The 25,885-nt window shown below is 41.1% G+C and overlaps 1 protein-coding gene across 6 annotated transcripts in view; it reads right to left on the reverse strand.

Moving 5' to 3' along the window:
- TBXAS1 (thromboxane A synthase 1) overlaps positions 1–25,885 on the reverse strand; it is a 239,217-nt gene that overhangs the window by 175,144 nt on the left and 38,188 nt on the right. Inside the window, exon 1 of one of the 6 annotated variants that reach the window (XM_057420687.1) lies at positions 13,234–13,298. The exons of the other annotated variants lie outside the window; for them this stretch is intronic. Coding sequence (XP_057276670.1) covers positions 13,234–13,295 — 62 coding nt within the window. The 5' untranslated portion in view covers positions 13,296–13,298. Of the gene's footprint in view, positions 1–13,233; positions 13,299–25,885 lie in introns of those variants that run through there. 6 annotated transcript variants of the gene reach the window in all.

Genomic DNA, 25,885 nt, shown 5'->3' on the forward strand with positions numbered 1-25,885 from the left:
CAACTGATGGAGGATATAATAAAAATATTTAAGATCCTGAAAGCTTAGAAAATAAAGAATTATTACCCACTATTTATAGCCAAAACAAAAAAAAAAAAAAAAAATCCACAAATAAACATTCAGGTAGCAGGATTAAAAATAAAGCCCTTTTCCAAGAAATCAATATACTTGAAACTCCTTGTCATGGGATGCTGTCTATTCTAGAAGCTTAAAAAGCATCAAAAAGTGATTAAATAAATTAATGGGGGGGAGATAAAAAAATAAATGGGCCGGCACTTTTAATTTGTGATTTAACAAATGTAAGAGACATACATGGAAAAGATTAAAGGGAAGGAGGAAAAATTAATCAAATTTATTTTCCTAAGCAGGGAACTAGTCTGTAAGCTTCCAAAGGCAGAATAAGAGATTAGACTGTTATAAAACCTAAGAGATAAAACCTCAGACACTTCAGTTTTCTTAAGAGGAAGAGAGGAAGTAGTATCTGTGCACAGGGAGGGGCATGAAAAGGATAAAACTGATGGCAGCAATATTTACTGCACAATCTAGCACATTCTTACTCAAAGGAGAAACATACCCTAATATTTACAAATGTAGGGCTTCCTGCACAACTATTAATTTAAAACCCTGGCATCATATTTTGAACAAAGTGACAAGACATCAAAAGGAACCAGAGAAACAGCAATAATGAAGTAGATCAATAAACAATTCAGTAACTCTTTGAAGACATTCAGATGGCCTGTCAGAGCTAGATGCCCTCTGTATATATTAAACATGACTGTTAAAAGAAACTTAACATTCCAAATACATTCCTGTAGGCCAGCATGGCAGATTTAAGCTTTCTGAAATACAGACTTCTTTCCACGAAACACCATGCAAAAAATAAGGAGTAAGACTTAAAATCAACAGATAATTAACATAAGTTGCAATGGATATGCAATCAACAGAACTAGCCATCTGCCCAGCCAGGTCGGTACTGATCAGCACCACAAGAAAAAGTATTACACAGCCTACCATTAAGTGCAATCAATTTGTGTAGCAGATAACATTACAGTTTCCAATTCTGCATCACAGAGTTCAACATACTATTGAAACTACCCAAAATTTTTCTCAATAGAGAAAGTACGTCATTCCTTCCACATCTAAGTAATGCGCAACCTAATAATATCTGAAAGCTATAAAATAGGACACTCAGAGACAAAAAAGTGATGTTATTTAATGCCATTTTTGAGACCTGGGAGGTGCATTATTTTGGAAGACTGAGTGGGAAAACAAAGTATTTTGCTGAGATAATGGAAATCATTCCCACTAAACAAGAGATAATCATCATGTATTTTCACCCATTTGCCTCTATTTACATATACCCATCCAGTTAATGTTGGCATGTATTTTGCCCACAAAGCAGTAACAATATACAAAATAACAGTAGCCTCCCTAACATTACAATGATTACTCATATGAAAATATACAAGCATTCCTGGGAGCACTGCCTAGATAGCACAGTCTCACCAAAACATTGATATCATCCCCAGGCTGGCTACAAAGTTAAGACTTTCTGCTCTTAGCCCTCGATGGGAAATTTTGCATTATGAATACTGCAGCAGCATCACTGGAGAGCTGCCATCACATACATCTTTCTTCTAGTCTGATGCTCAGGATATTGATGATAGAAAATCATTATCTGGTCCCATTCTGACAAAGGAACATGCAGAAACTAAGTCTTGCAAGTGGGGCAGTATTGTAACCAAAGTGGATAGCACCCCAAATGGATAAAACCACCTCTGGCTATTACCTCCAGAAAGTGTACTCACTAAAAGAAAAATAAAACAAAACAGCAAATCAAATCAGCTGTCCATCCCCAAAAGACAGACAGATCCTGAAGCACCCTCTCACAAAGCAGAAGAGAGAAAATTGGGGAAAGTAAATCCCTCCTAGAAGCTGTTTAATCTTAGTCAACAAAGGTTACCAAATTGCCTTTTACTGCCGCCTAGTAGTATCCCTGGTGGAAATGGAGATTTTTGCTGGATGGAAATACACTTGGTTGTGTAGAATATGGGCTCAGAGTAAGGAATTACTCTATTTTTTCAGGAAAAGATACAGAATATCCACAAGTATAATTCCAGTACATTCCAGAGGTAAGCTTCAAAAGAGACATTAGCCAGCATGGGATAAGGCTATTTTAGTGCTGCAATTTCATTTTCAAGCTTAACAAATCTGTGCATTTTAACTATGAATTTGTAGGGCTGTAATAGCAGTTCCAGAGATTATGAAAATTTCCATGTAACACTTGCTCTTCCTAAATACTTGCATGCACTCCCAGTGTTTTAATTTTGACATAATTTCACAAGAAAAAGACAGATATTACACACACTTGCACCATCCGCTTCCACAGGGGCAGATGTTTTCCAGCTGCAAAACCTAAATGACCATAGGATTATTATTATTTCATTGAAACATTTGCTAATTCACCAGAAATAATGTGCAGGAAAGGCCAAATTTTATGCTCAATATTAAATTTATACCTCATCTATCTGCTAACAATCATCTTTTAATCCATACTGTTCTGGTCTGTTGAACAATTTTTTTTGTGTCTCTTATCTTAAGACAACCGATAGGCACAAGGGACTGGTTGTAATAAGGCTGCAGGTTGGCACTGTGTGTTTAAAGTTTTGGTGTTGCTTTGATTTAAAAAAAGGAAAAACAGAAGTTAGCAGTGAATCAAGGCCAATTAAATGAAAAAGCCCATACAGGAAAACAACATACTTCACCATGCACCAGAGTAGTCCTGGGAAAGACAGATGGTCTGTACACCAGGCCAATGACAATATTTCATCACCTCTCTCAGAGTGCAGCCCTTTCACACTGGGCGGTGACTCTTCCAAATAAAGAGCAAACAAACAAGAGTTATAAATCCACAGCTTCAGCCCTTCATTGTTGGCTCAACACCTTTAAACAAAATGATGGAAGTCAACAGCAGCAGAGGCTGTTGCCTCTTTATAGCAACATATACCCTTGGGAAAGGAAGTGGGACCTCCACCCCATGTGAGCACAAAGGGTGGTCTCACCAGGAAGAGAGAACACAGCAGACCTGAAGTCTGGTGCATATGTGAGGCCATACATGATGCCCACAGGAAGCCTGGGTCAGAGCTGATAGCTAAGCTCAGCTCTCACATTCCAACCCCACAGCCTTAACCACAGGCCGAGCCTTCCTTTCATATCCTAGGACCACTGGTGCCATATATTTCTTAAGGACCAGTGTCCTCTTTCCCCTTTTTATTGACACATATATTGTGAAGCACACAGAGGAAAATGATACCACCTCAAGACCATAAATGTTCTTGCTTCAGCCAGGAAGACTAAAGTTTGCATAAATTGGCGCATTGCTAGAAACACAGATTTCAGAAACCATACTAAAATTTCATAAAGTTTTATTTTTGCCCTCCTCAAGTAATTACACTTCTCAACTTTGTAATTGGACATCTCAACTGCGTAATTAAAAGTACATAAAACTTCAGGTTAATTCATCTAATTGTGATGAAAGCTCATACTCTAGTGATGCAACTCCATTTGCAGGAAACACAGCACCTGTTTCTGTACCATTTCTACATCTCAACTATTGTTACATGCTATAAATACTGATATAGATGAAAGATGCAGTTTCATGTTTAAATCAAGATAGGAAAGCCTGCTTGGAAGCCCAGTCAATCTGGCTTTTCATTGCCATAAAAGAGGTACTCACTAGGCCACCGGCCTACTATTTCATATGGTCAAAAAGGGACTGCAGTGCTGTGGTGGCTGAATTCCTGAAATGTTATCTAGCGTTACACATCAAGTAGTGATGTGCTGTGCAGACAAAGCCAAGTTGTATTCCCACTAGCACATAAATACCTCAGCTGCCTTTAATTTTTTAAGCCATGCAGTTCTGGTCTATCAGGCAACTTGCTTGATGTCTGTTGCTGTTAGGGAACTGGTTTTAGAGTTCAGGTCTTGTACCACATTCCTCAACAGTGATAGTACATACAGAGCCACTCAGCTGGCACGAGGGCTTTACAGAGTTGCACCCAGGCAAGGAAAGCCCCGGGAAAGAAAAAAGCTGCTTCAAGAGGCTCAATGCCTCCCAGTGCTTTTGGGCCCCAAGATGTCTTCCTTGACTGAAGAAAAGGTGGGAACACAGTCCTTTCTTCCGTTTTGAGACTGCATACATATAGCAGGATGACAGGCATCAAAGCCTACACAAAAAGAGTTACTGGAACAAACCTCCAGGCATCTTCCCCACTTGTAGTCCCAAATGAGCATCTCTGACAGACTGCAATGATAATTCACCTCTCTTCAGACAGTTCTGGACAAATGCAGACAGACCTCATGATTACATGGCACATGAAATAATTTTTTATTTAAGTTAACATCAAGGGGCCACCATCCATCCAGTGCACTGAATGTGGCAGAGGTTCTGCCGACAGAAACAGATGTGATCAGAGCGCCCAAGATCATTTCATAGTGTACAGAGAATGTGAATTAATGGTCCAAAGCCCAACTTTGTTCTGGCGTTTCCTAACTTGTGTGTGCTTGACTTTACAACCTCAATAATGTGCCTTTAATGCAATTTTCAGTGCAAATGCTCAGGTTTTTTAAAGCTCACTAAAAATCCATCACATTGCATCATTTTAAAGCCCAGGGTCATCAAAAGACCCTAGAACTATGGCAGGGACCTTTGGCAAGTGAGCTAATGACAGAGCTGACAGAAGCAGGTTGCCTTTCACGCAAGGGAGCTGTGAAGTCCAGCCTGCCAGAGTGTCTCTAAGACTTCCTCAGAGAGGAAAACCAGCAAAATTGAAGAGGTCCTAAACCAAAATGCTAGACTCCTGGCTAGGTGCTGACACCTCACCAGTGAGCCCTCATCTGCTCCCCTAGCAGCATAGCCACATCCCCACTCTTCATCATCCATGGACCTCCTGCCACCCCCAGCTCCAATCTCTGCTTCTCACTTAAGCAGACCTGCACTGCTCCCCTTACTCAGCCTCTGGCTTACCTCCCATCATGAGCTCTCCAACTGATCCCTTCCATACACAGCCCCACAATGGCTTGTATCAGTCATTTATGAAGTCGTTTATCCCAGTTTCTCCTCCTCTGACCCCAAATCCCTTCCTTTCTTATCACTTCAATACCCCCAGTACACATCCTTTTCCTCCTTCCCAGCAGCACTGCACACAGGTGATGAGCGAGTCAGGGGGAAAAGGGCTGGTGGAGGGATGAGACAGGCTGCCTGCTTGTAGTTCATGCACCCAAGCTTCACTGATGCTATCACATGGGGGATCCATTACAGAAATGCGTTTCTCATTCCCTCTAATTGGAGCAAGCTGAACTGCTCTCAGGGACTTGCTGCCTGGTCAACCCTCAGCACAGACAAATGCTTGGCAAATGCAGAATCAGAAATATTAGTTGAAAATTATATTATGAACATAAGAGATTCCAATGAATGTGTGCTAACTGCAATTTTTCAGACACAATTTGCCCAAATTTGCACGAGAAAGGCAAAAAGTACATCCACTGACAAAACACACCTTCTCTCACCGAGTACTGAATCCCTGAGTCAAATCTAATATTAAAAAAAAAAAAAACACCGCCTCTAAAAATAAATAATTTTAAAACAACGAAAAAGAACCATGCCAGAAAGATCCCCAAAATAAAACAAGCAAACCAGCATTTTTCTTTAGCCTTTGTCTCAAAAACTACAGAGCTCATTTTAACTAAAATGTTTTAATAATTCCACCCAAGGCAGACAACAGCCCTGGAAAACTTTAATCATAGCTTTTTAGAGTTTGATAAAGCTGTTTAGAGTTTGATAAAGCAATAGGCAATTGAAAATAACGTTGTATAATGGCAGCATCACACAACCTTAATTTGTGGTGCTCTCAGACCCACCCATAGTTAAACAAGACAGATTAAAAATAAAGGAAGTACTGGTTCTCAGTCTGAGAGCACACATAAAATCTCAGCTCATAGCTAGTTATTTTATGTAATTTCTAATCCATTATAGTAGGGGGGTGACAATTACAACATTGTCTGACCCTTAATTACAGGAAAGATGCTATAATACTGTACATACCAGACAGCCTATGATAAAGTTGAAATTAATACTGGAGACTGCCTGCTCCCCATGACTTGAAAACTAGGAGTACTCTGATGCCACAAGGAGAGACGATTCTTTATTTTTCTTTTCTTGCTCAGGTCTTCATTACTGTTTCTCTAACTAACTTTCCATTATTCCCAATACCAACTAAAACCCCATTGAATTACACTTCACACACACACACACACACACATCTCATTTCCACACTATTCAGGTACAAAGGAGGCACAAAAACCTCTGGAGGAGTGATCCCATGTCCTGGCAGGTGGCAGAAGTAGCAATTGAAGCGGTATAGAAGAACTACTGGAAGTGAGAATGCTTCAGGGAACAAATGACAATCTGTTACATCATGAGAGGGCATCAGTTCTGACTGCAAAGCCTCAGAATTAAACAAGAGAAGGGACCATATATGCATCTAAATAGTGTGAGTACAGAGATCTGTGTTTTGATGCATGATTTAGTATCACCAGAGTTAGAGTGAAGGGTGTCCAGAGCTCCCTTCATGCTAAACAAGACACAGCACTGTGGTCACTGAAGAATAACATCATTAATTTCTGAAGGCAAGAAGAGACAATCCTTCCAACCTCAAGGCTCCCGCACACGTGAATAGTGAGTGGAAGTACAGAAATGGTATTCATTGTGGAAATAAAGTGGTATTCACAGTGGAAATACAGAAAGTAAACTCAGCCTCCTCTTTCTCTTTGCACCTTATTCATGACTCTTTGAGTATCTATGGGCTGACAAGAGTTGAGCCCACAGGAAAAAAAAAGAATAACTCAGTCCTTTTCATGATGTGAATTCATCTTGTAAGAGATAAAGTGATTGAATCACAGAATCACTGTGATTTTGTGAAAGTAGACAGAGCAAGGAATATGCGTAACTTTTATTCCCTATCCTAGCACTACCAGAATACCCTTTAGCAACCCTATGCATGAGACAGGAGGACCGCTGAAATTATTTCCACCACCTTTCAGTGTGCTTGAGCAGTCAATCACCATCACCAGCCTGACTAAGCTATCATGGGCCAGTAACAAAGGCTGATACCTACCATATAACAGAAGGTACTTGAATAGATGCCAAACAAAGCCAAAGGAAAAGCACAATTTCAAACAGACTGGATGAAAGGATCGCAGGAAGCCAACTTCAAGGAGATTCTCTGAACTCAAAAAAAGTCTAAAAAAAGCGGGCTCAAGTTTTGCTCCCAAGTGCCATCCAGATTAAAAGCAAAACAAAAGCAACTGGGGTTTCCTGGAGCTCAGAATCGCCCACTCAAGCTGTAAGCAGACTGAGCAACCAGCTACACACAGGAATAGCAACACTGGGTACACACAAAGTGCCAAACCTAGAGCAGAATGGACTGTGAGGTATTTTCCTCCTTTAATCACTGAAAAATGCAGTAACGCCGTGCATTACTTGTAAAACAGCAGGTTGGACTGTTCAGACAGAAATATACTTTTTAAGCTGACATGCTCCTCTCTGAGCTGCTGGTTATTTAAAAAAAAAAAAACAAGTGCTTGTTGCACATCATCTCATCTTCTGACTGTACTTTGAAGTCCATTCTGGCCATTTTTCCATGACACGGACAGATTCCAATCCTTAGGAATAATTCTCTTAACTTCATAAAGAAACCCTTGTTCAAGTCAGATAATTTTCATGTAGAGGCTGACATGGAAATGGCTTTCCTGGAACAGAGTTGATTTGCATTACTCAGTGTCACAGCACATGACAGCTTACTCTGCAGCCTGCTTGTCTGGATCGCCCATAACCCCCACAGCTGCAGTTCTCCTCTCCATGAAGGAGTTGTGCACGACAGGAAGAGTTAATTTTAATGGAGCATCGTATAGGTCATGTTCTCTCTTAAACTGTTTATCTGGCAGGCTCCTAGATGAAATTTGTAATCATGGCTCTCTGCTAACAAAGGAAAGTCATTGCTGTTGCCTGTTCTTTTGACTCTTGGGTTTTTAACAACTGACATACAGTTGCACGAGTAACGCAGCGTATGTAAAGACTGACTTCACAGCATCTTTCAAATGACCTGCTTTGAACCCCTGTCCCAGCTCACCATTTCTCCTTCAGTTAAACAGTCTCAAACACTTCTGGCACACGAAAGCAAAACGCTTCAATGCCTCAACAGCAAATGCATTGAGACAGCAACCATCTTTCCTTTACATTGCACAGCCTTCACATGCACAGTGGAGCCTTGATTTTGACAAAGGTCCATAGCTCCTGCTGAAATAAGAATGATAAATAAATCATCATCATGGGGTCCCCTAAAGTGGATGGAAGTCTGCGCATTGCCATTTGATTACTTTTTAGCTACCGCAATGAACTTAAATTCCAGGCAGGTAACGATAGCAAGTCATTACCATGAACAATTCACTTCCAAAGAGAGGCAAGAGAAGACGCCCAGAGAAGCCAGTTTTCTTCACCCTCTCTGCAAGCACCTGTGTGCAGATCAGCGATGTTTTCCAGAGGCAGAACAAAGAAACTAGATGCTGACACACAGGCTTTAAAAGAGATTTAAAAGTTGATAAAAATGAAAGGACTGACAACAGAATTGGGATCAAGAGCAGAAGAGAACAAGAGCAAGGCATGATACAAATTGCAGAAATCCTGGCAGGAAGAAAGAGGCTTACTGAGAGAAAGCAAAGGGATGCTCAGCCAGTCAAAGTCTTTGAGAAGTTATGTACTGGAGAGGACATGCAGGATCTTAAAACTACCTTGACTCACATATAAGGAATGATATAGGTTCATTTATTATTATGGTTAGATTTATGTATTTCTTGTGCTAAGTAAAACAACAATAATTTTTTTTTAAGGCTTGTCATAGACCTGCATCATTATTTACAGCTTTAATTCATCTCCAAGGAGCTAACCATAAGACATGAAGCTGGATGTCTTTTAAGACAAATACTTTTACTGATCACTGTGGAGTTTTAGTGCCTGCCCTAAGAGAAACTAGAATGGAAGATCAAATCATGGCTAAAACAGCAATGGATAGAAATCTTGGAATTGGAGGAATGGGAAAGAGACACCAAGAAAAGCATCAGCACAAGCCAAGCACTTGGCTCAAGCCAAGTAAGGTGCAGTAGCGCACAAGTCCAACATACCATGTGTCAAATATGGAAGCCTGCAAAAGAGGTGACCCTCACTGACCTTTACCAGAGCGCTAAAGGTAAGCTTTAATTTTAATGCTTCCCCCAGATTAAACAGTGGTTACAATGTAAAGGCCCAGGTAAGTTGGTACATTCCCACACTGGCATACCACATCTCAGAGTGGCTGCTTCACTCACTCAACAAACAGCTAACTCAAGCTGTGGTACTTTTGAACCCTTAAGGAAACCATACATCTATATTTATGTATATACCCATATATGTAGATTCATGTGCATGCACACACACACATTAAATCCATTCATTTCCCCATAGAACAAAATAAATACCTAACAATATTGTGTGTTTTGGATACCGTTCATTTTCCACAAAGGGTTCTGTACATGATTCATGTTTTCATTCACACTGAACATCCATCTATCCTTTAAAGATGCGTCTGCAGCAGGGGTGCATTAAGATGACACTTTGCTACAGACCATTCACACCAGCCCCCTTCAGAAAGGGGAAACTCCCCTCCTGAGCAACACTCAAGCAAAGCCTAACATGCAAGGCTGAAGATTTTCTATGCTAAGTCCCAATAGCTACCATTAGTTTTGTTCTATTGTGTCAACTGCCTGCTGGGGAACCTAGCCTTTCTCAGCTCCTTTCACTTCAAATACATGCAAAGTGCCAGAACCCACCCATGACTACCACATTACCCTTGGGACCTCTGAGTTGGCATAAAGGCTCTCTGCTGTGGCAATTTCCCTGTCCTCAAGATAAAATAGAAAAAAAAAAGATTACAAATTTTAAGGATTCTTGGAAGAAGAAAGGAAAATGGAAACGATGTGAGGAAGGAATTAAGTGGCTGACTACTTGAAGTGGTTTAGAAGATTGATTGGTTTCTTTTTTGCATCTACAGCTATCAGTATTCAGAAAAATGATAGGTTCAAAAAACATTTCTTAAACTTCTGCAATAGAAAAGATACAATTTGTAACAGAGGAAAAAATAAGGCAGCGTCCTCACTTTTAGCATCCTGCTAAAAGTGAACCTTTTCAAAATTAAGTAGCATCACATAACATGCACCTAACAAAATGGTTAAGGTGCTCTGTACTGATTTTTAACAAATCCTGGAACACTAGCACAACTCAGAGCATTTGAAGGACTGCCAGCATAACCCCAAAATCTAAAGGGACAGGAAGAATGCAGAGATAGTAAGTCAATGAGGCTGACATCATCATCATCCTCACATCATAATATAACGGAACTATCGATTTGGAATGCCATCAGCAAAGAATTTGAGGAGAGGCCTGAAATTTAATTAATACCTTTCAGTATTGTCAAACAAGCCTTTCATTTTAGGGTGGGGTGGGGCTTTTTTGGCAAGGGTATATGTATGGTTGATAAATACAATTTTTCCAATAGCATCTACTTGGGCTAGTCCAATGCACTAGAATCACTAGATAACATTTTGCCTAAAAGACCTCACACTCCACAGAGAACTAACATGACATCAAACTAGACAAGCTAAAAGTTGGCTTAATGCTGGGCCACAAAACATGGCTGATAACCATGAGGTATTAGCCAGCAGGACTCTTACCAGTAGGATTTACAGGGATAGTTTCTTATTCACTAATGAAAGGCATCGCGAGTTACAGCCATTTCAATCTGACACCAGATTTTCTGTGCTAAGGTCTGCAGGTCTCTCTAGCCTCCTGCTGCCAGAAGGCCACTGGAATGGCCATGGGACTTGATAGCTGGAAAATGGTCCTGGCAGCTGGTGACTGTTGTGAGCATCACACACCACTAGGAATGGTCCCACCCACCTGAAGTATGGCAAGCCCATCCTAGACATGACATTTATATGGTCACAACCCTGCCAGCAGGTCACCTATTAGAGTAGGGCTGTAGGAGGTCCTGACTGCTGCTGAAAAATTTTGCTTCCTTCCCTCTACCACCCACCTCCACACATTCCTTCTTGCTGCTTTCCCTGTGTTCATCTGATCCCTCCCATAGCTGATGCAGCCACTAAACCAGCAAACAAGCCCAGGAATTGTGAACTTGTTTTGGTGGTGGTTTGTACCCAGAAGGAGAGGGAAGGGTGCCCACATACGTCTGCCGAGGGGCCAAATCAATGCCAGCGTCTGCACCAGCAAGTGGGTGATGGGAAGGTGAATATCCCTTTTGTCAGCTGTGAGCTATTAGGTCAGCTCAGTCACTATGTGAAATGTTCCTCTTAGACACAGTGGCTCTAAAGCTCTTTCCTGGCAAAGTTTACCACTGACACAAAGATGGGTAGGATAGCACAGCGCAAAACAGACGGGTTGCAGCTACAGAACAGGGAAGTGAAGTCATCTGGCAGCCTGACAACACATCTAGGAAGCAGAAACACGGATCATACCTCTTGGATGGAATGCTCTGCTTGGAAAGGTCACAGACATGTCCTCAGTCACTGCTTCAATTAGAGCTGGAGGTATTGCTGGTGGGGTTAGAAGCACACACATAATCCCTAGGGTTATAAAAAGGGGCTACCAGGCAGAAGCGAGGAAACAATGTGCGGAGAACAGGTAAAATAACCATGCAACTATTACACACAGTTCACAAAAGGTGTGGGAGTGCTGGGTGGAGCTTGAAGGAGGCTTTTAGAAAGAGATCGAAGGATGGGAAAGGAAAAATAAAATGAACTCTTAAATGAGAAGCTTAAATTGCTCCAAGCAGCATACTGAAAAGAAAGTTGAGAAGTGCTTTGATTGCTGCCTACAAATAGTTACACAGGAATGAGCTCTGACAGCCAGCAGCTTTCCATCCTCCTTGGCAAAGCCAAAACACTCATGGAGCTGGGTGTAGCCATTACAGAAATGCAAACCTGCATTCAGATGCCATTTCTTGGCATGGAGGGCACGCAAGAGTTAAAACAGTTTACCAGGTAAGCAAATGGACTTACTGCAGCTTTCAGCTTTTAGAAGAGGGATCCCTTTTTTTCTTTTTCTTTTTTTTTAAAAAAAAAAAAGCAGACAAGCAAACAAAAGCCCGCACCACACAGCACTTCCCCTGTAAAGTCTAAAGGAAAACACAGAGCCTGAATACACAGGAAGTCAAACTAGATGGAAGCATAGCTCATTCTGGTCTATAAATAAACAAGTGATTAACTATTGCTCTAATTGTTGTTTGCTATTGATGGGAAAAGGACTATTTGCCTCCTCTTACATCAGGGAGGGATTTGTGCTACCAATACAAATCAGTGACAAAGTCACGGAACTGGCCCCTTCCACACCAATACAATCACACAGCCAAAGACAGCAACAAAAAGGCTTTGGCTAGAAATTGCGTACAGCTTATCTACAAAGACAAATACTTCACCTCTTTAAATGAGAGCCTAAACAAAGATACCAAGCCAGCTAACAATTAGCCAGGCAATCCCAGACATGGGATTTAGGCTTTTCTGTACTGAAAGGTTTATTAGAATCTAGCATCTGGCCTTTATTTTACTTATCTTACATACAGTTTGATTAAATATGTTTTAGAGCATGGAGCCATCTATCTAAAGACAACACAAAGACCTGTCTGAGGAAAGACAGGTCTTCCTTCCTCATACCAAATAAAGTCAGTTTAGGAAACCAATCATCCCACAACTCTTCTACTTTAAATTAAAACATAAATAAATCATCACCATCATAAATAAAACCTCAGACAACTATTTGGAACAGCAGTTCTTTGAAGGAAAGGGGTAAAACCCCAACAGAAACTCTTCAATGTGTGCACAGGGTAACGTCTATTATTAAAAGGCACAATCACAGACAGAGATGCAAGACCACAACATAGTCACTGTTTTGAACATTACAACAAGAGCACAACATCATTAGAGGATTTTGTGCAACCCTCTGAACGTACAGACGAGTAAGCATGTGTGGATGTATGAATGGCTGTAAAGAATGTTTCCCAACTTAGAGTAATTGCCAGTAACCTAAAAACATCTTTTAAGAAAGGAGGAAAAAAGTTGCAAAAACCTTACCATTTCAAAGTCAGCACACCTAAACATGTTTTCCAGTAAATAGAGTACTTCCTAAAAGACATATTGATATATAGTCAACCCCTAACCAAGCCTCCTCCTCAAAATAAACTTAAGAACAACTCATTCTTCTAACCTACTCCTAGGTACTACACCTCATAAGGTATATTCTTAACTTCAAAACGAGAGCATCCAGAGGAGACCTTCAGCAGCCACACCTGCAGTAGTTAACCACTCCAGAAGACACAGGTGGGCAGAATTAATTATTCCATTAGCAATGTACCATGCACCTGAGACTTACCGCTATGGCTGGGGAACCCGTGGGCTTATACCTACTGAAAATTAAAGTGGTGTTATTATTCTTCTCTCCTGACAGACCAGAGCCACAACAACCATTGATCTTTGATTCTGAAACAAGTCGTTTTGAACAGAGTTGTATTTCATGGCAGAGCATAGACCTTTTTTGAGTGTGCACAATTTGCCTCCTGTTGTTTGACTACTGGCACAGGCTTTCATACGCACCCTGACACAGCTGTTCTTCCTAAGTAGCAAAGCAGTAAAAGACTGACCCATGACGTTAGAAGCCAGCATTTGAGAAGGAAAAAGGAAGAGTCTGGTGGCAGTAGATGGTGACAAAATCTGGGGACGGGGTTATCTGAAGTGCTTTAGACTGAGTTTACACAGAGGTTTTTACTATTATAGCTTCTGGCATATTGGCAAAAGGGTAATTGCCTGCACCTGGTTGGTGAAACGCTGCAAGGAATGGAAGTGAGATGACTCAGAGGCCCTTACAAAACATCCTCCGACCAGTCATCCCAGGCTACTGTGGTTCCTATTGTTCCATTAGCAAGTTGTGGCTGGTGATAAAATGTGGCTGGTTGCGTGTCTCTAAAATGGTGCAAGCGTGTAGTAGTTTTTGTTTGCTTTTAAAGATGATTAGTGCTTATGAAAGATGGTATGTCAGCTCAGGAAGCCGAGGCACCCCAAGTACGCAGTAATTACAGCACCCACGTTAGGTGCTCTAGCTTATCCCCCATGCCAGTGAATTGGCTGTGGCCTTGTTTCTGATCAAACTGCAAAACAGCAGTTCTGCACACAACTGGTATGCCACAACTCTCAGCTTACAAAGAGCTAAAACAAAACAAACTTCCCTGGATTTAATTAAAAAACAAGAAGAAACCCAGAGGCTGCATATTCCACTTCACATTATTGTCATTTATTAGGGACGCATTTCAGTGTTTCTCTCATTATAAAGGAGAAAGACTACATAGTTTGCATCACTGCCTGCAGCCATGTTTTTCAAACTTGGGTGTCAAAAGACAAAGCTCTTAACTCTACACTTAGTAATTCAAATAAAGGGGCTCTATCTTAACTAGACATTGCACAGAAACTCTCCAGAAACACAGGGAATTTGCAGACACCCAACTTTTTCTGAATAAAGAAAAAAAAAGAAATCATTATATTATGTACATGTATCTAAAGGAAGTTTTGACCACATTGGCCAGAAGAGTTAATATGACAGACACACCTAGCTGAAACTGCTGGTGTACTAGTAATGCAAAGAAAATAACAGTGTACAGACTGGAAAACAGAAGAGAAGAAGGATGAGATGAACAATGAGGGATTTGTTAAGTGTATGTCTTAGAAAGGGGGCCAGGGCTTTGAGAGAGCACGGGGAACAGGGTGCCCCATAACACCGACAGACCCACAGGTCTGAGTCTGTGTCTTGCAAGGCAACAACTGAACTGCTGGGTTTGCGTTACCTGTCCTGTGTACAAAATTTCTTTAGCCCTCACAAGCTGTAATTTGAGTAGACACGCAGTTTTCACACAGCTGAGACACACAACTGTCTGTGCGATTTTACCAAGTGCATGCCTACACGAACCCCTAATTATCTGCACTGTCATGTATAATTAGTCAGTCTGAACATGTAGTATTCGTCAATATGGGAATGTTAGGCACAGTTCATACATTCAATAGCAATCTGTGTTTGTACACAGGAATCTCTCGGTAAGTATAACTAAGGTCATACTCTGAAAGGGGCAAGCAAAACAGGCAAAAGACTTAGTGTATATGTCATTTATCCCAGAACCTTACACAAAAACAGAAAATTGCTTTCTAAAATATGTAATCAAGCGTCTTCTGTGTTTTCATTTTTAAATAATTGGACACAGTGCTTCCATAGCCTGCACTAAAGACAGAAATTAAAGCTCATTATTCAAGCAGGCTGTCATCAATATAGAGAGAACAAGAGGACAGCCATGAGCAGGCAATCCCAGCACACAATTTTTAAGGTTATTGAAAGTTGTTGTGCGATTACCTTGAAAAACAGACATTATCAGAAATATAAAAGTGGAAATAGAGGAAGGATGCAATCAAGAAATATCACTGTGCACATTTCAGCACATCTAAACAGTCTTTCATGTAGTTGAACCTCAAATTTGCAAAACCCTAAAACTACTCAAAAATTAAGCTTAGCATACAAAACAGGGTTAATTTATCTCACACATGAAAAGGCTGGCTAACTCTACAGTAGCCAGATCTCATCCAATCTCTTTCTCTTATTCTGGGTATCAGAAAGATTGAAGTGTTAATAGCTGCCTTATTGACTCATTACCTTATAGACTTTTAAAATCTGCATAAAAATAGATTTCAAAAAAAAATCTCTTATTCAAATCAAGCACATTTGACTGCAACTACATCAAACAGAGTCCCAGTTTTAGCAGAGAGATGCTGCTTCATGTCAGTTAGTTGACACAACCACGCGTCTGCCTCTGTGCTAAATACATGTGCATGAAGGGAGGAGGGGGAGAGAGCGGAGGAGAGCACAAGCCTGCATGCAAACATGCTGTTATCTGGGTTTTTATCCAGTTGGAATTGTTAGCACAGCTCAATCAAATCTATTGAAAAGAGCTAGGGATTCATCCAACCACCATATTTCAACAAGCTTTTTATCCTGGGCCTTATCCCAAATGTGAAGACCATGGGAGCTCCTCAGCTAACCTCAGTGGGGTTTGGATCAGACCCACTCTGCAAGTAATCTCATTTGATATGGTTCTGTTAATAGGCCGTACTGCTAGAATAAAAAGTATTGCAGAGCATTAGAAAGGCCGACAAAATCTGACTTATGGAAAGCAGCAGCAGGGCTTGAGCATGACAAAGACAATGTAAGGATTTTGCCCTTGCTATATGGTCACTAGGGTGATTGAGGGTTAAGGATGTAAATATTTTGGGCAATATGAAAATTAATTTAACCCACTTCTTAAATTTACTGTGACAACACTGGTCCCGTTCCCACTGCCCTCTCCTTTGCAAACAATTTAGGCAGATGTAGGAATGGGTAATGCCAACACTCCAGCTTTACTGTATGTTCAACCACATCCCAAAGAAATGTCAAGAAGCCCTTTTAGCTCCGGGCTTCTCTGATGGATGAACATCCCTCTGTAAAACTTTCAGAGCAGTAATGTCCTCAGCACATTGTAGATCTGCACTGAAAAAAATGCACTGTCCAAGCTGTCATACTGTATCTTAGCAATTAATTTGCTACATTTGCTGTGTCTAAGGAACCCATAGAGCAGTGATCTCCAAACTTTTTTGATTACATATCCCTAACAGTAGAACATTTTTGAGCACACACTCCCAGTGCATGGATATATACTTATTTGTAAATTATATACATGTGCTACTGTATTATTTACTGTAGTAAATTATATACATCATAAAGCATACACAAAATAGACGTTAAGAAAGGATGAGATAAAGATATAGTAAGCTGCTTTTTTTTTTTAATTAATGGTAGAAAAAATATTCTCTTCATGCATTCTAATGGGCTTTCTTGCACACCCTTAGGTGAATGCACCCCACTTTGGGGCCATAAAGGACCACTCTATGGAGGTGCCACAGAGGACTCAGATAATGTCACTGTACCACATAACTGCTCAGCACTGGTGGCTTCTGCTCTGTGCTTAGCTTTTATAAAGCTGTCCCTGAATCTCCAGTTACTATCAGTGAGTTAAAGAAACTTTCCCCTTTAACAAGATATTTATATACTGAAACAGAATTAAATTCTCATCTTCTCGCCTGTTTTTATGGACTGAAATATCACACAATATTTCCCTCTATCTTTCATTTACTCTTTTTTTGTGTCTTACTTCCTTTTTATCCTACCAAAGACATCAGTCTTCCCATTCTTCCTTTTTCCTGTTTTCATAGATATGAGAAGGCCATCCACCCCTCTGCAAAAGTCTTTGCAAAATCTAGCCACTGAGCTGAATTTTTTGTCCCCTACTTTCCTAACAACATCTCTGAACAGTCTCCTAAATAAATTTCCTCAAATTAATGAGTTCTGAAGCATGAAGACAAGGACATGTTACTGAGCTTATTCACACAGAGGAGCCAATATTACCTAATAAGATTGAGCTTTAAAGCTTTAGCAGTTTATGAAAAGGCTTAGGGGATAACACAGGTGCCTGCAATCACTGGCTCAGCATCTCAGGAACCCACTTTCCAGGCTTACCCTCTTTCTCATCCTTACCTTTGGATTGCTTATTACTGTTTATTGCTGGGCTGTACTATAACGAATGGAAGGTAGAAAACACACCTCCATTAATTTTTTGACAGGCCTACCCATTGCTGTATTTCACAAGCTATAAAAAAGCCTTGTCAAATTTAGAGCACCACACCTATTATCGTTTCCACTCGAAGGTAGGGCCTCCACACTTGTCTTCACACTGACTGCTTTCTTTGTAAGCCATCCCCTTATTAACATCAACTGCAAATCAAACTGTAGAGGTGAAATTAATCTTTGTGCAAAGAGTCAGCAGGTATCCTACTTCAGCCCATCAAAATAGGGCTTACATTAAACCCTAAGTAGTGCTTAGGTCTTATATTAAGCCTTCGTACAGCACGTAGTGCACTTTTTCTGAGTTACATTTCATGCAAGCCATAACACTAGGAAAATGCACTTTAGCACTTAGGCACTGTGCAAATAGATATTACATGGAAAAAAAAAATCTTCAACAGATAGGCTAAGGGGCACTATATTAGGAAACACTTGAAAGTTTTTTTTATCAATGACATTTTATTCTAAGAAATTGATCGCTTTTCTGAGAAAATGATAAGTGATGTGACCTGATAACCTGTAATAAACACATTACATTCTCAAAAGCAGACCTTATCAAGTGGAAAATACATTTGAAGCTTCTCAAACTATGTGAGATTCCAAATGCATCTTTCTTTGTTACTGACATACCAACAAGAAAACAATCTTGGGAAAGACCCAGAAAACCCAACTAAAACCAGAAGCTGGTGTTCCAGTACAATCTTTCTTCATGAGATTTTATAGCAACATATTTCCACTGAGTTCTATGGAAAAAAAAAAAACAAAACCAAAAACAACCTAATTTGTATTTAAGGGAAAACAGAACCATAACTGCCTCTTAAGAAACTCTACAACCCTCGTATCATCTAACTTCCTGTGCTGAGCAGTCTCTCCTCTTCTGCTGAGGGTTTAACCCAGAACTGCAGCGAACCTGAGCCTGGGATAGAAGGGGAAGCACCGTGGAGCTTTTAAAACTGACACGTCCAAAAAACTGAATCTACACTGTTTTCCTGTTCTCCTTCACACAGCCATGGCAAAACTATGATTGTAGTTAAATATCCATACTGTTACAGGACTACCAGTATGCCACATAGACCACACACCCTGCACTAGCAAAGCTGTGCTCCACTGCAGCATAGCAAAGCCACTATGCTGGCGACCAAGTGGAGCTCTACCAGGGGAATCTGCCAGCAGAGCTGTATCCATTACGGACCATGCTTCTTCATACTCCCTGCACATCAGCTTCTTGTAATACAGAATCCTACATTAAGCCCAGTTTATTTCTCAGAGAGAAAGGAAGGAGCACTGCTATGGAAAGGTGGGATACATCCTATCCGGGCCAGATGGTACTTCTCTTCTGGCAGAGGGAAAGAAAACTCCACAGGTCTTTTAATCACTTCACGTCAAATTAAAGTACTCCTCCATCAAAGCCTGAACTCACGCTAGAGGGGTGGCACATCACTGCCGAGTTTCAGATTCATGCCCAGCTTCCAGTTGATGAAGGCAATGTCTGCCTCTAGGTCTTGGGGATTTCAGTACCATGATCACCCCTTCCAGAAATGGACTCTGCTGCCCAGCAAGGAGATATGTCCATGGTGGTGCTCCGTAGGATACATAAGCAGGCTGTTTCATCTGGGCTGCTAAAAATGCACTGGTTATTTATTACAGAATCACTGCCTCTCAGTTAATTAATCATGTTGTCTGAGAACAAGAGAATCTCTCTGATCTTAAAATAAGGGCTACCCAAATGTAAACTATGAGAACAGAGCAGAAGATGGCAGGGGGATGTTGAGCCTTTAATTTCAGATTTGTCCTTCAAACAAAACTTACACTGATTAAATTAATTGCAAACTACATAGTGCAGGGACCTTTATACCAGTTCAAAATTAATTTATACCGCTTTGGCTCTCTTTAAAGGGACTGGAAAAAAATTGTAAGAAATATTCTCAAAATAACCAACAAAACGTTACAACTATTTTATTAATTCATTACAAAGAACATCAAACTTCCAGATAAACCTCTGCAGGTGTGTGCGCACACCTGCCAGAACAGAAACTTTCCATGAAATTATTTTCTCTGCTGATATGATCTTCAAAGAGCAAAACACAACAAATATTACTGTCCTGTTTGACTGCCGCGGCACGAGTGTGACTGTGTGCAAAGAAAGCCAGAAATCTCATCCCACTGATACCTCTCTCAAGGAAGACAGTCTCTTCCCAGAAGGCACAGGACAGTGGTAAGAGCTGATGGCTGTGTTTGCCCTTTACGTGTACATCCAGAAGGGAGCATGATCTATAGGCAAGAATGTGCATGTAAGGGGGAGTGAGCTGTGAGTGGAGACTGGGGTGAGTGCTTGCCTTCATCAATCAGTAGAAAGTACACAAAAGAGGCCTCAATGCAAAAATCCCCCTTACTCTACCTCCCGCACTCCTTGTAGTTTCTCTCATAGCATGTGTTCAGTATCACCTCCCACTCCGTTTGTACATACTCCTCGTCTCCGCACCAAGTGCCGCACAAGCCCATCAGATGAATAAGACCTTTATAAAGTTCACAGGTGCTGTTGTGCATTGCTGTTCATGTAATAAATATGTCAGTAAGCCAAGAAAGCCAAATGACTGTATATGGTTTTAAGGGTTTAGGAAGGATGGAAGGGTGTGAGAGAAGGGGAAGGAGGGAGAGATATAAGTTTAACACTACAGCATTGTTTTCATGGATATTTTTGTTTAAAATACCCCCACAGTGATGTTTACATACAACAGAGCAAACGAAAACAAGGCAGGTTTCTGGATTTTTTCAGCATGTGATGTGCTAGGTGAGAGTTGACACTATGCATACAATGCAAGAAATGCACAAAAGGATTAATCGCACAGGCAACTGCAAACCAGAGCTCCCCACAGCTGGATGAGAGTGAAGACTAAATTGAGTTGTAGCAAAAATACGTTAGATCAATATTAACTACAGAGAGAAGGAGCAAATCTTTATGTGGAGATAACTTAACCCTCCCTTCTCTCTCCTTCTCTCCCCCCCCCCCCCCCCCCCACCTCAGACATATGCTGTTTCTGAAAGGTCTCTCAGCACTGTGAGGTATGTCTGGAAGGGTACCACCACATGCTATAAAGGGAAAAGTGAAGCAGGATTCATACTGAGGGACTGGCACTGCTGTGTCAGAGCTGCGAGAGCCAGTGAGTACATGGGCACAGCACAAAGGACACAAGGGACACATGGGCACTCACGCTGCTGAGGAAACACAAAGTGTACCAGCAAACCCCAGGCCACAGCCTCCTTTTTCTAGTATGGTTCCAGACCACTTCTTTGGGTACCTGCCCCAGTCTGCAAGGGCAAATAGCTGTTTTAATCACTCAGCATGGGGACCTCATGGTCAAAGAAGCTATAGAGAGCAGCAGCAGGTAGGCAGGCAATAAAATCAAGAAGAACCTGTGCTTTCTCTAACAGTGCAGAGTAACAGCAGCCGTCTAACTCTGATGACCATCTTTTCAGAAACCACTCGGGATGGGCATGAACTTGAGATGAGCACTGCGTACCCTTCCTTGCAGTCCAAATCATCCAAATCTGTAGGAGCCAACACTGGCATCAAATTCACTATGAACTCGGCTCAGTCCATATTGTGCAGGGCAGGAAAGGCGTAGACAAGCCAAGTCCACTTTAAGACAGTGTCAAGGCATTCATTGCTACCACAACTTTCCCCTTGTCCTGTAATCACCATCTGCAGAACAACTGAAATAAGGTTCCTGGAGTTTATTATAGATGCTTCACTTTGTTGTCAATAAGCAGGAAAAACTGCAGCTACACTGAGGAGGAGAGGTAGTTTCACAGTACTCATTCTTCACACAAGCACAATCTAATGCATAAAAGCTAGCACACTGCCAAGAAAGCCTGAAATTTTAAGTCCACTCCTGGCTCTGACATGGACTTGTGCACCACTGGCAAATTATTTCTCTGTGTTCAAGCTCTCCCACCTTTAGATGGGAAAAACAGTGTTCTTGAAAGAATTCCAGGTTTACTTACTGAACAGCTGAACTCTTAAAGCAAAAGGTACTGCAGAAACCACTTTAAGAAGTACAGTTCTGTACTAAAGTTGTACTAGAATAACTCCTTTTCCAAAGAGGACCACCATTTCTCTGTTCTTTCTCAATGTCCACACTTTCAAATCTAAACACAGCTCAGTAGTCGATGTAGTTTTTGAGATCAATAACTTGGAAATGTGGATGAAACTGGTCAAGACTGTTCAATGATTCCTCCATGGATATTCCTATTAAGCTCTTGACATTTGTTGTAAGTATACACTTATCAAGCATTATTTAAATGCAGCCTTCTGGTTGGACAAGCCAGACTGCAAGCCACAATCAAATCCAGGCAAAGCCTATGCAAAATTTAACCTAGATAGAATAGCTACTTGAATTTGGACCTGTTGCAAGATGTTTTTTTTCTGACTGTGCAGTTTCTTGGAAGGCGAGAAAGGGTAGGCAGGGAAGGAGGTTAATAAATGTATTTATAAATACACAGGGTTTCCAGCTTCAATGGCTAAATTCATTATAATACTGCAACCAGCAAGTCCACATGACACATATCTGAGTTAATGGAAGGAGCTTCTTCCATTACATTAGCAACCCAGATTTTGAAAGCAAAACTTGTGAGGGTTGTATTAGCTTGGCTGGCAAAATAAAAGTACAGTGGAAATCTGATTTACTTTTTGGGAGACAATTGAGTTTAACACACCCGTCCTCATTTGTCAGTGCTTACTAGCAAACAGCATTCCCAGTCCACCCCACTAGTTGCCTTCCAAGTTGTGCTTTTAGGAAGGCTTCGCTGAAGAATGTGGAGGGTACAGATGGATTGCTTCCATGTTTATTCTTTTATTAAGAATTTGTTTCATTAAGCACCGCTATCATAACAAAGTCTGATTTATGCTTACCTTGCAACAGGGAAGACAAATGCACTGTACCTTCCACAGAGCAAGATGACCTCATGCTTTTAAAAGACCTTTTTTTAAGGATTTTTGTAAGGGACAAGACTTTGGCCTTAACAGCAAGCTGCAATGCAGAATCCATGTCACTCCCAGTGACTCAATACATTACAACCTACTGCCAAGTTTATTTCAAAGCTCTTCATTTCAAGAACCACCTTTATGGTTTACATATTTCTTGGGGCACTGACAATCAGTCACATCCTCTAGGGCACTGGCAATCTTCATTCCAGCAGGACCAAGGTGGCTATTACACTTCATTAGGAGATAGGATAGAAAAAGAATGCAAAGACTTTTCATTTATCTTTATGTAAGCACAAACAAGAGGCTTCTGCACTTTCTTTGTGGCAATCGAATTTCAGAGAAGAAATAGATGAGGGAGAGGGCTGATGGTTCTAAGTTTTGGGGAGGTGTCCCTGTACTACTCTGGGGAAAAGAGTCTTGTAGCAAGTAGGCTTGCAGTTTAAGACTGCAATGGAAAGTCTAGACCAGCTCTATTGACTGAGGGAAAAAATTCTTCCCTACACCCCTAAGCACTATGTGCAGAGATAAAGGTTTGCCCCTTGATGCTTAGCAGAAGTCTGACTTTCAAGTCAAAACAGTACTGTGTCATCTGGCTGTCTGGGCTACACTGTACATGTGGCGTCTGCTTGATCTTCTCAGACTGAAGAAATGCTGGAGATAAAGTATGTGCAAATAAAAATAGTTTGAAGAAGAATGCTGGTGATAACGCCCAGTAGTACCTTGTTGCTTCATGCTTCGAAACGTTCCTAAAGAGCTGCTCATGCCTCATGGGGAAAGAGGCAGCACTTCAGTGTACAGAAATAACTGACACGCTGAATTTCCTCCTCCCTAGTGCTATTAGGGGAGATATTGGTATATAAACAGGATGCACACGTCCAAGAGGCTTTTTGATCAGTAACAGACCCTGATGCTTAGGACACCAGTAGCCCTGTACTCCTTTTGTAGCCCAGGGACTGAAGCAAAGGGTCAAAATGGGAAAAACAAACGTCACGATTATCTACAGGCAAGATGACTGTAAGGTCTGACAGCTCAGATTTCAGATGTGAAAATGAGAAGTACATGACCCGAAAAACCCTCAAGCAGTCCAATTTCTATTTTAAAGAGTGAAGGAGTATGCAGGCTGTGTAGAGGCACCTGAAAACTGAAAAAAAGGTGCAGTCAGACCAACCTTTCAAGAAAAACAAGAGCTGTGTCGCATCATGTGCAAAATAATGCCTTGCCTGTATAGCCTCCAACACCATGAAACAATAGAAAAGAGGGAAAACAAAACATTCAGCTACCCCAGTAGAGAAAAATATTGTATTATTCTTTTTAAAGTCTCCAAATACCAAAAGGACTCATGTATGTGCGGTGGGTTTGGCTGGGATAGAGTTCATTTTCTTCATAGAAGCTGGTATGGGGCTATGTTTTGGATTTGTTTTGAAAACAGTGTTGATAATACAGGGATGCTTTAGTTACTGCTGAGCCATGCTTACACAACATCAATGCGTCTTCTGCTCCTCACCTTATGAACGAGCAGGCTGGGAGTGCACAAGGATTTAGGAGGGGACCCCAGCTGACCACAGGGACATCCCAAACCATATGGTGCCATGCTCAGCATATAAACTAGGGGGAAGAAGAACGAAAGGGAGAGGGGGGAGGGGGATGTTTGGGGTTATGGTATTTGCCTTCCCAAGTAACCATTACACATGATGTAGCCCCGCTGTCCTGGGGATGGCTGAACACCTGCCTGCCGATGGGAAATGGTGAATGAATTCCTTATTTTGCCTTCCTTGTGTGCATGCCTTTTGCTTTACCTTTTAAACTGTCTGTAACTGAACCCATGAGTTTTCTCACTTTTACCCTTCCAATTCTCTTCCCCATCCCACTGTGGGGGGAGTGAGTGAGTGGCTGCGTGGGGCTCAGTTGCCAGCTGGAGTTAAACCATGACAGCAGGTCAACAGCAGTAAAGAATAAATATATGAGAGAGAGAGAGAGAGAGAGAGAATCATATGAACCCCCCTGATGACGTGCTGTTCTAAAAATAACCATGGGCACTTATTTTGCCCCCAAACCCAAAGAGCTCAATAAGATTGTTTTACAGCTGCACAGTCACATTGCAAGATAATACGGGATGCGAGCCAGATTCTCACCTCACGTAAATCAGCTCAGCGCCACTGGTGTCACTGCAGTTATTTTGAACAGCCCCAGCAGAGGATCCAGCCACACATTTTTGTGTGATATACACAGCTCACAAGCAGTGTGACCAGCTTTATTAAAGTTCATATTTTTCCAATCACAAGTGTCTCACATGCTTCATTATTTCAAATTTTATATAAAAAACCCATTAAGATCTCAAGGTGCCCTGAGGACCAAACACATTTTAAACAAAAGCACTTAAAAGTAAAGCAATGAGTATTTAAAGTTGGGGTTTGTTTGGTTTTTCCCTTGCTTGTCCTATTTAATGGGTCAGGAGAGCTAGCAGGTTAAGAAGAGGGTTGTGAAGAGGCCCACTGAAAGAGTCCTCTCTCTTTTTTCCTGGCTAGATCAGAGGGAATCTGGTTTGTTTATTTTTTCCTGTTATAACATAGGTCAAAGTATTAAAGAGATTGAGAATCACTGACCTCTTGCTTACAATCTTTGGGCTCACACATATGACAAGGCTGGGCAGAAAAGGTTAAGTTCAAAGCAGCTTGGACCTCTAGGGACACTTTGAAGTACTTTAGCATAATCTAAATTTGTAAGGACCCCTTTAATGTCTAAGCAAACTAACAAACACTTTTGGAACAGTCTAGTGTCCCCCTAAGGAAAAAGGGCTGTGCAATAATAATCACTGAATTACCCAAATAGTCTAAAAAAATAGTCTGATAAAAAAAAAAATCCTATTAGAGCTGCTCCCTTCTTTTGGTAAAGGTAATTGCATTTCTAAAAACGGCAGCCACCATCTTCCTCCCAAAGAGAGTTAGCCTTCAAAGTGAAGTGCCATTCCCGATAATTGGTGACAGAAGACCACGAGGAAGTTAACCATTTAGGGCTGGACTGTGCTCCTGCTGCCACACTGGGAAAAT

This window comes from Pezoporus wallicus, unplaced genomic scaffold, assembly GCF_028554395.1.
Source record: "Pezoporus wallicus isolate ANWC-B61680 ecotype Strahan unplaced genomic scaffold, APGP_CSIRO_Pwel_v1 contig_2871, whole genome shotgun sequence".
Taxonomy (NCBI): domain Eukaryota; kingdom Metazoa; phylum Chordata; class Aves; order Psittaciformes; family Psittacidae; genus Pezoporus; species Pezoporus wallicus.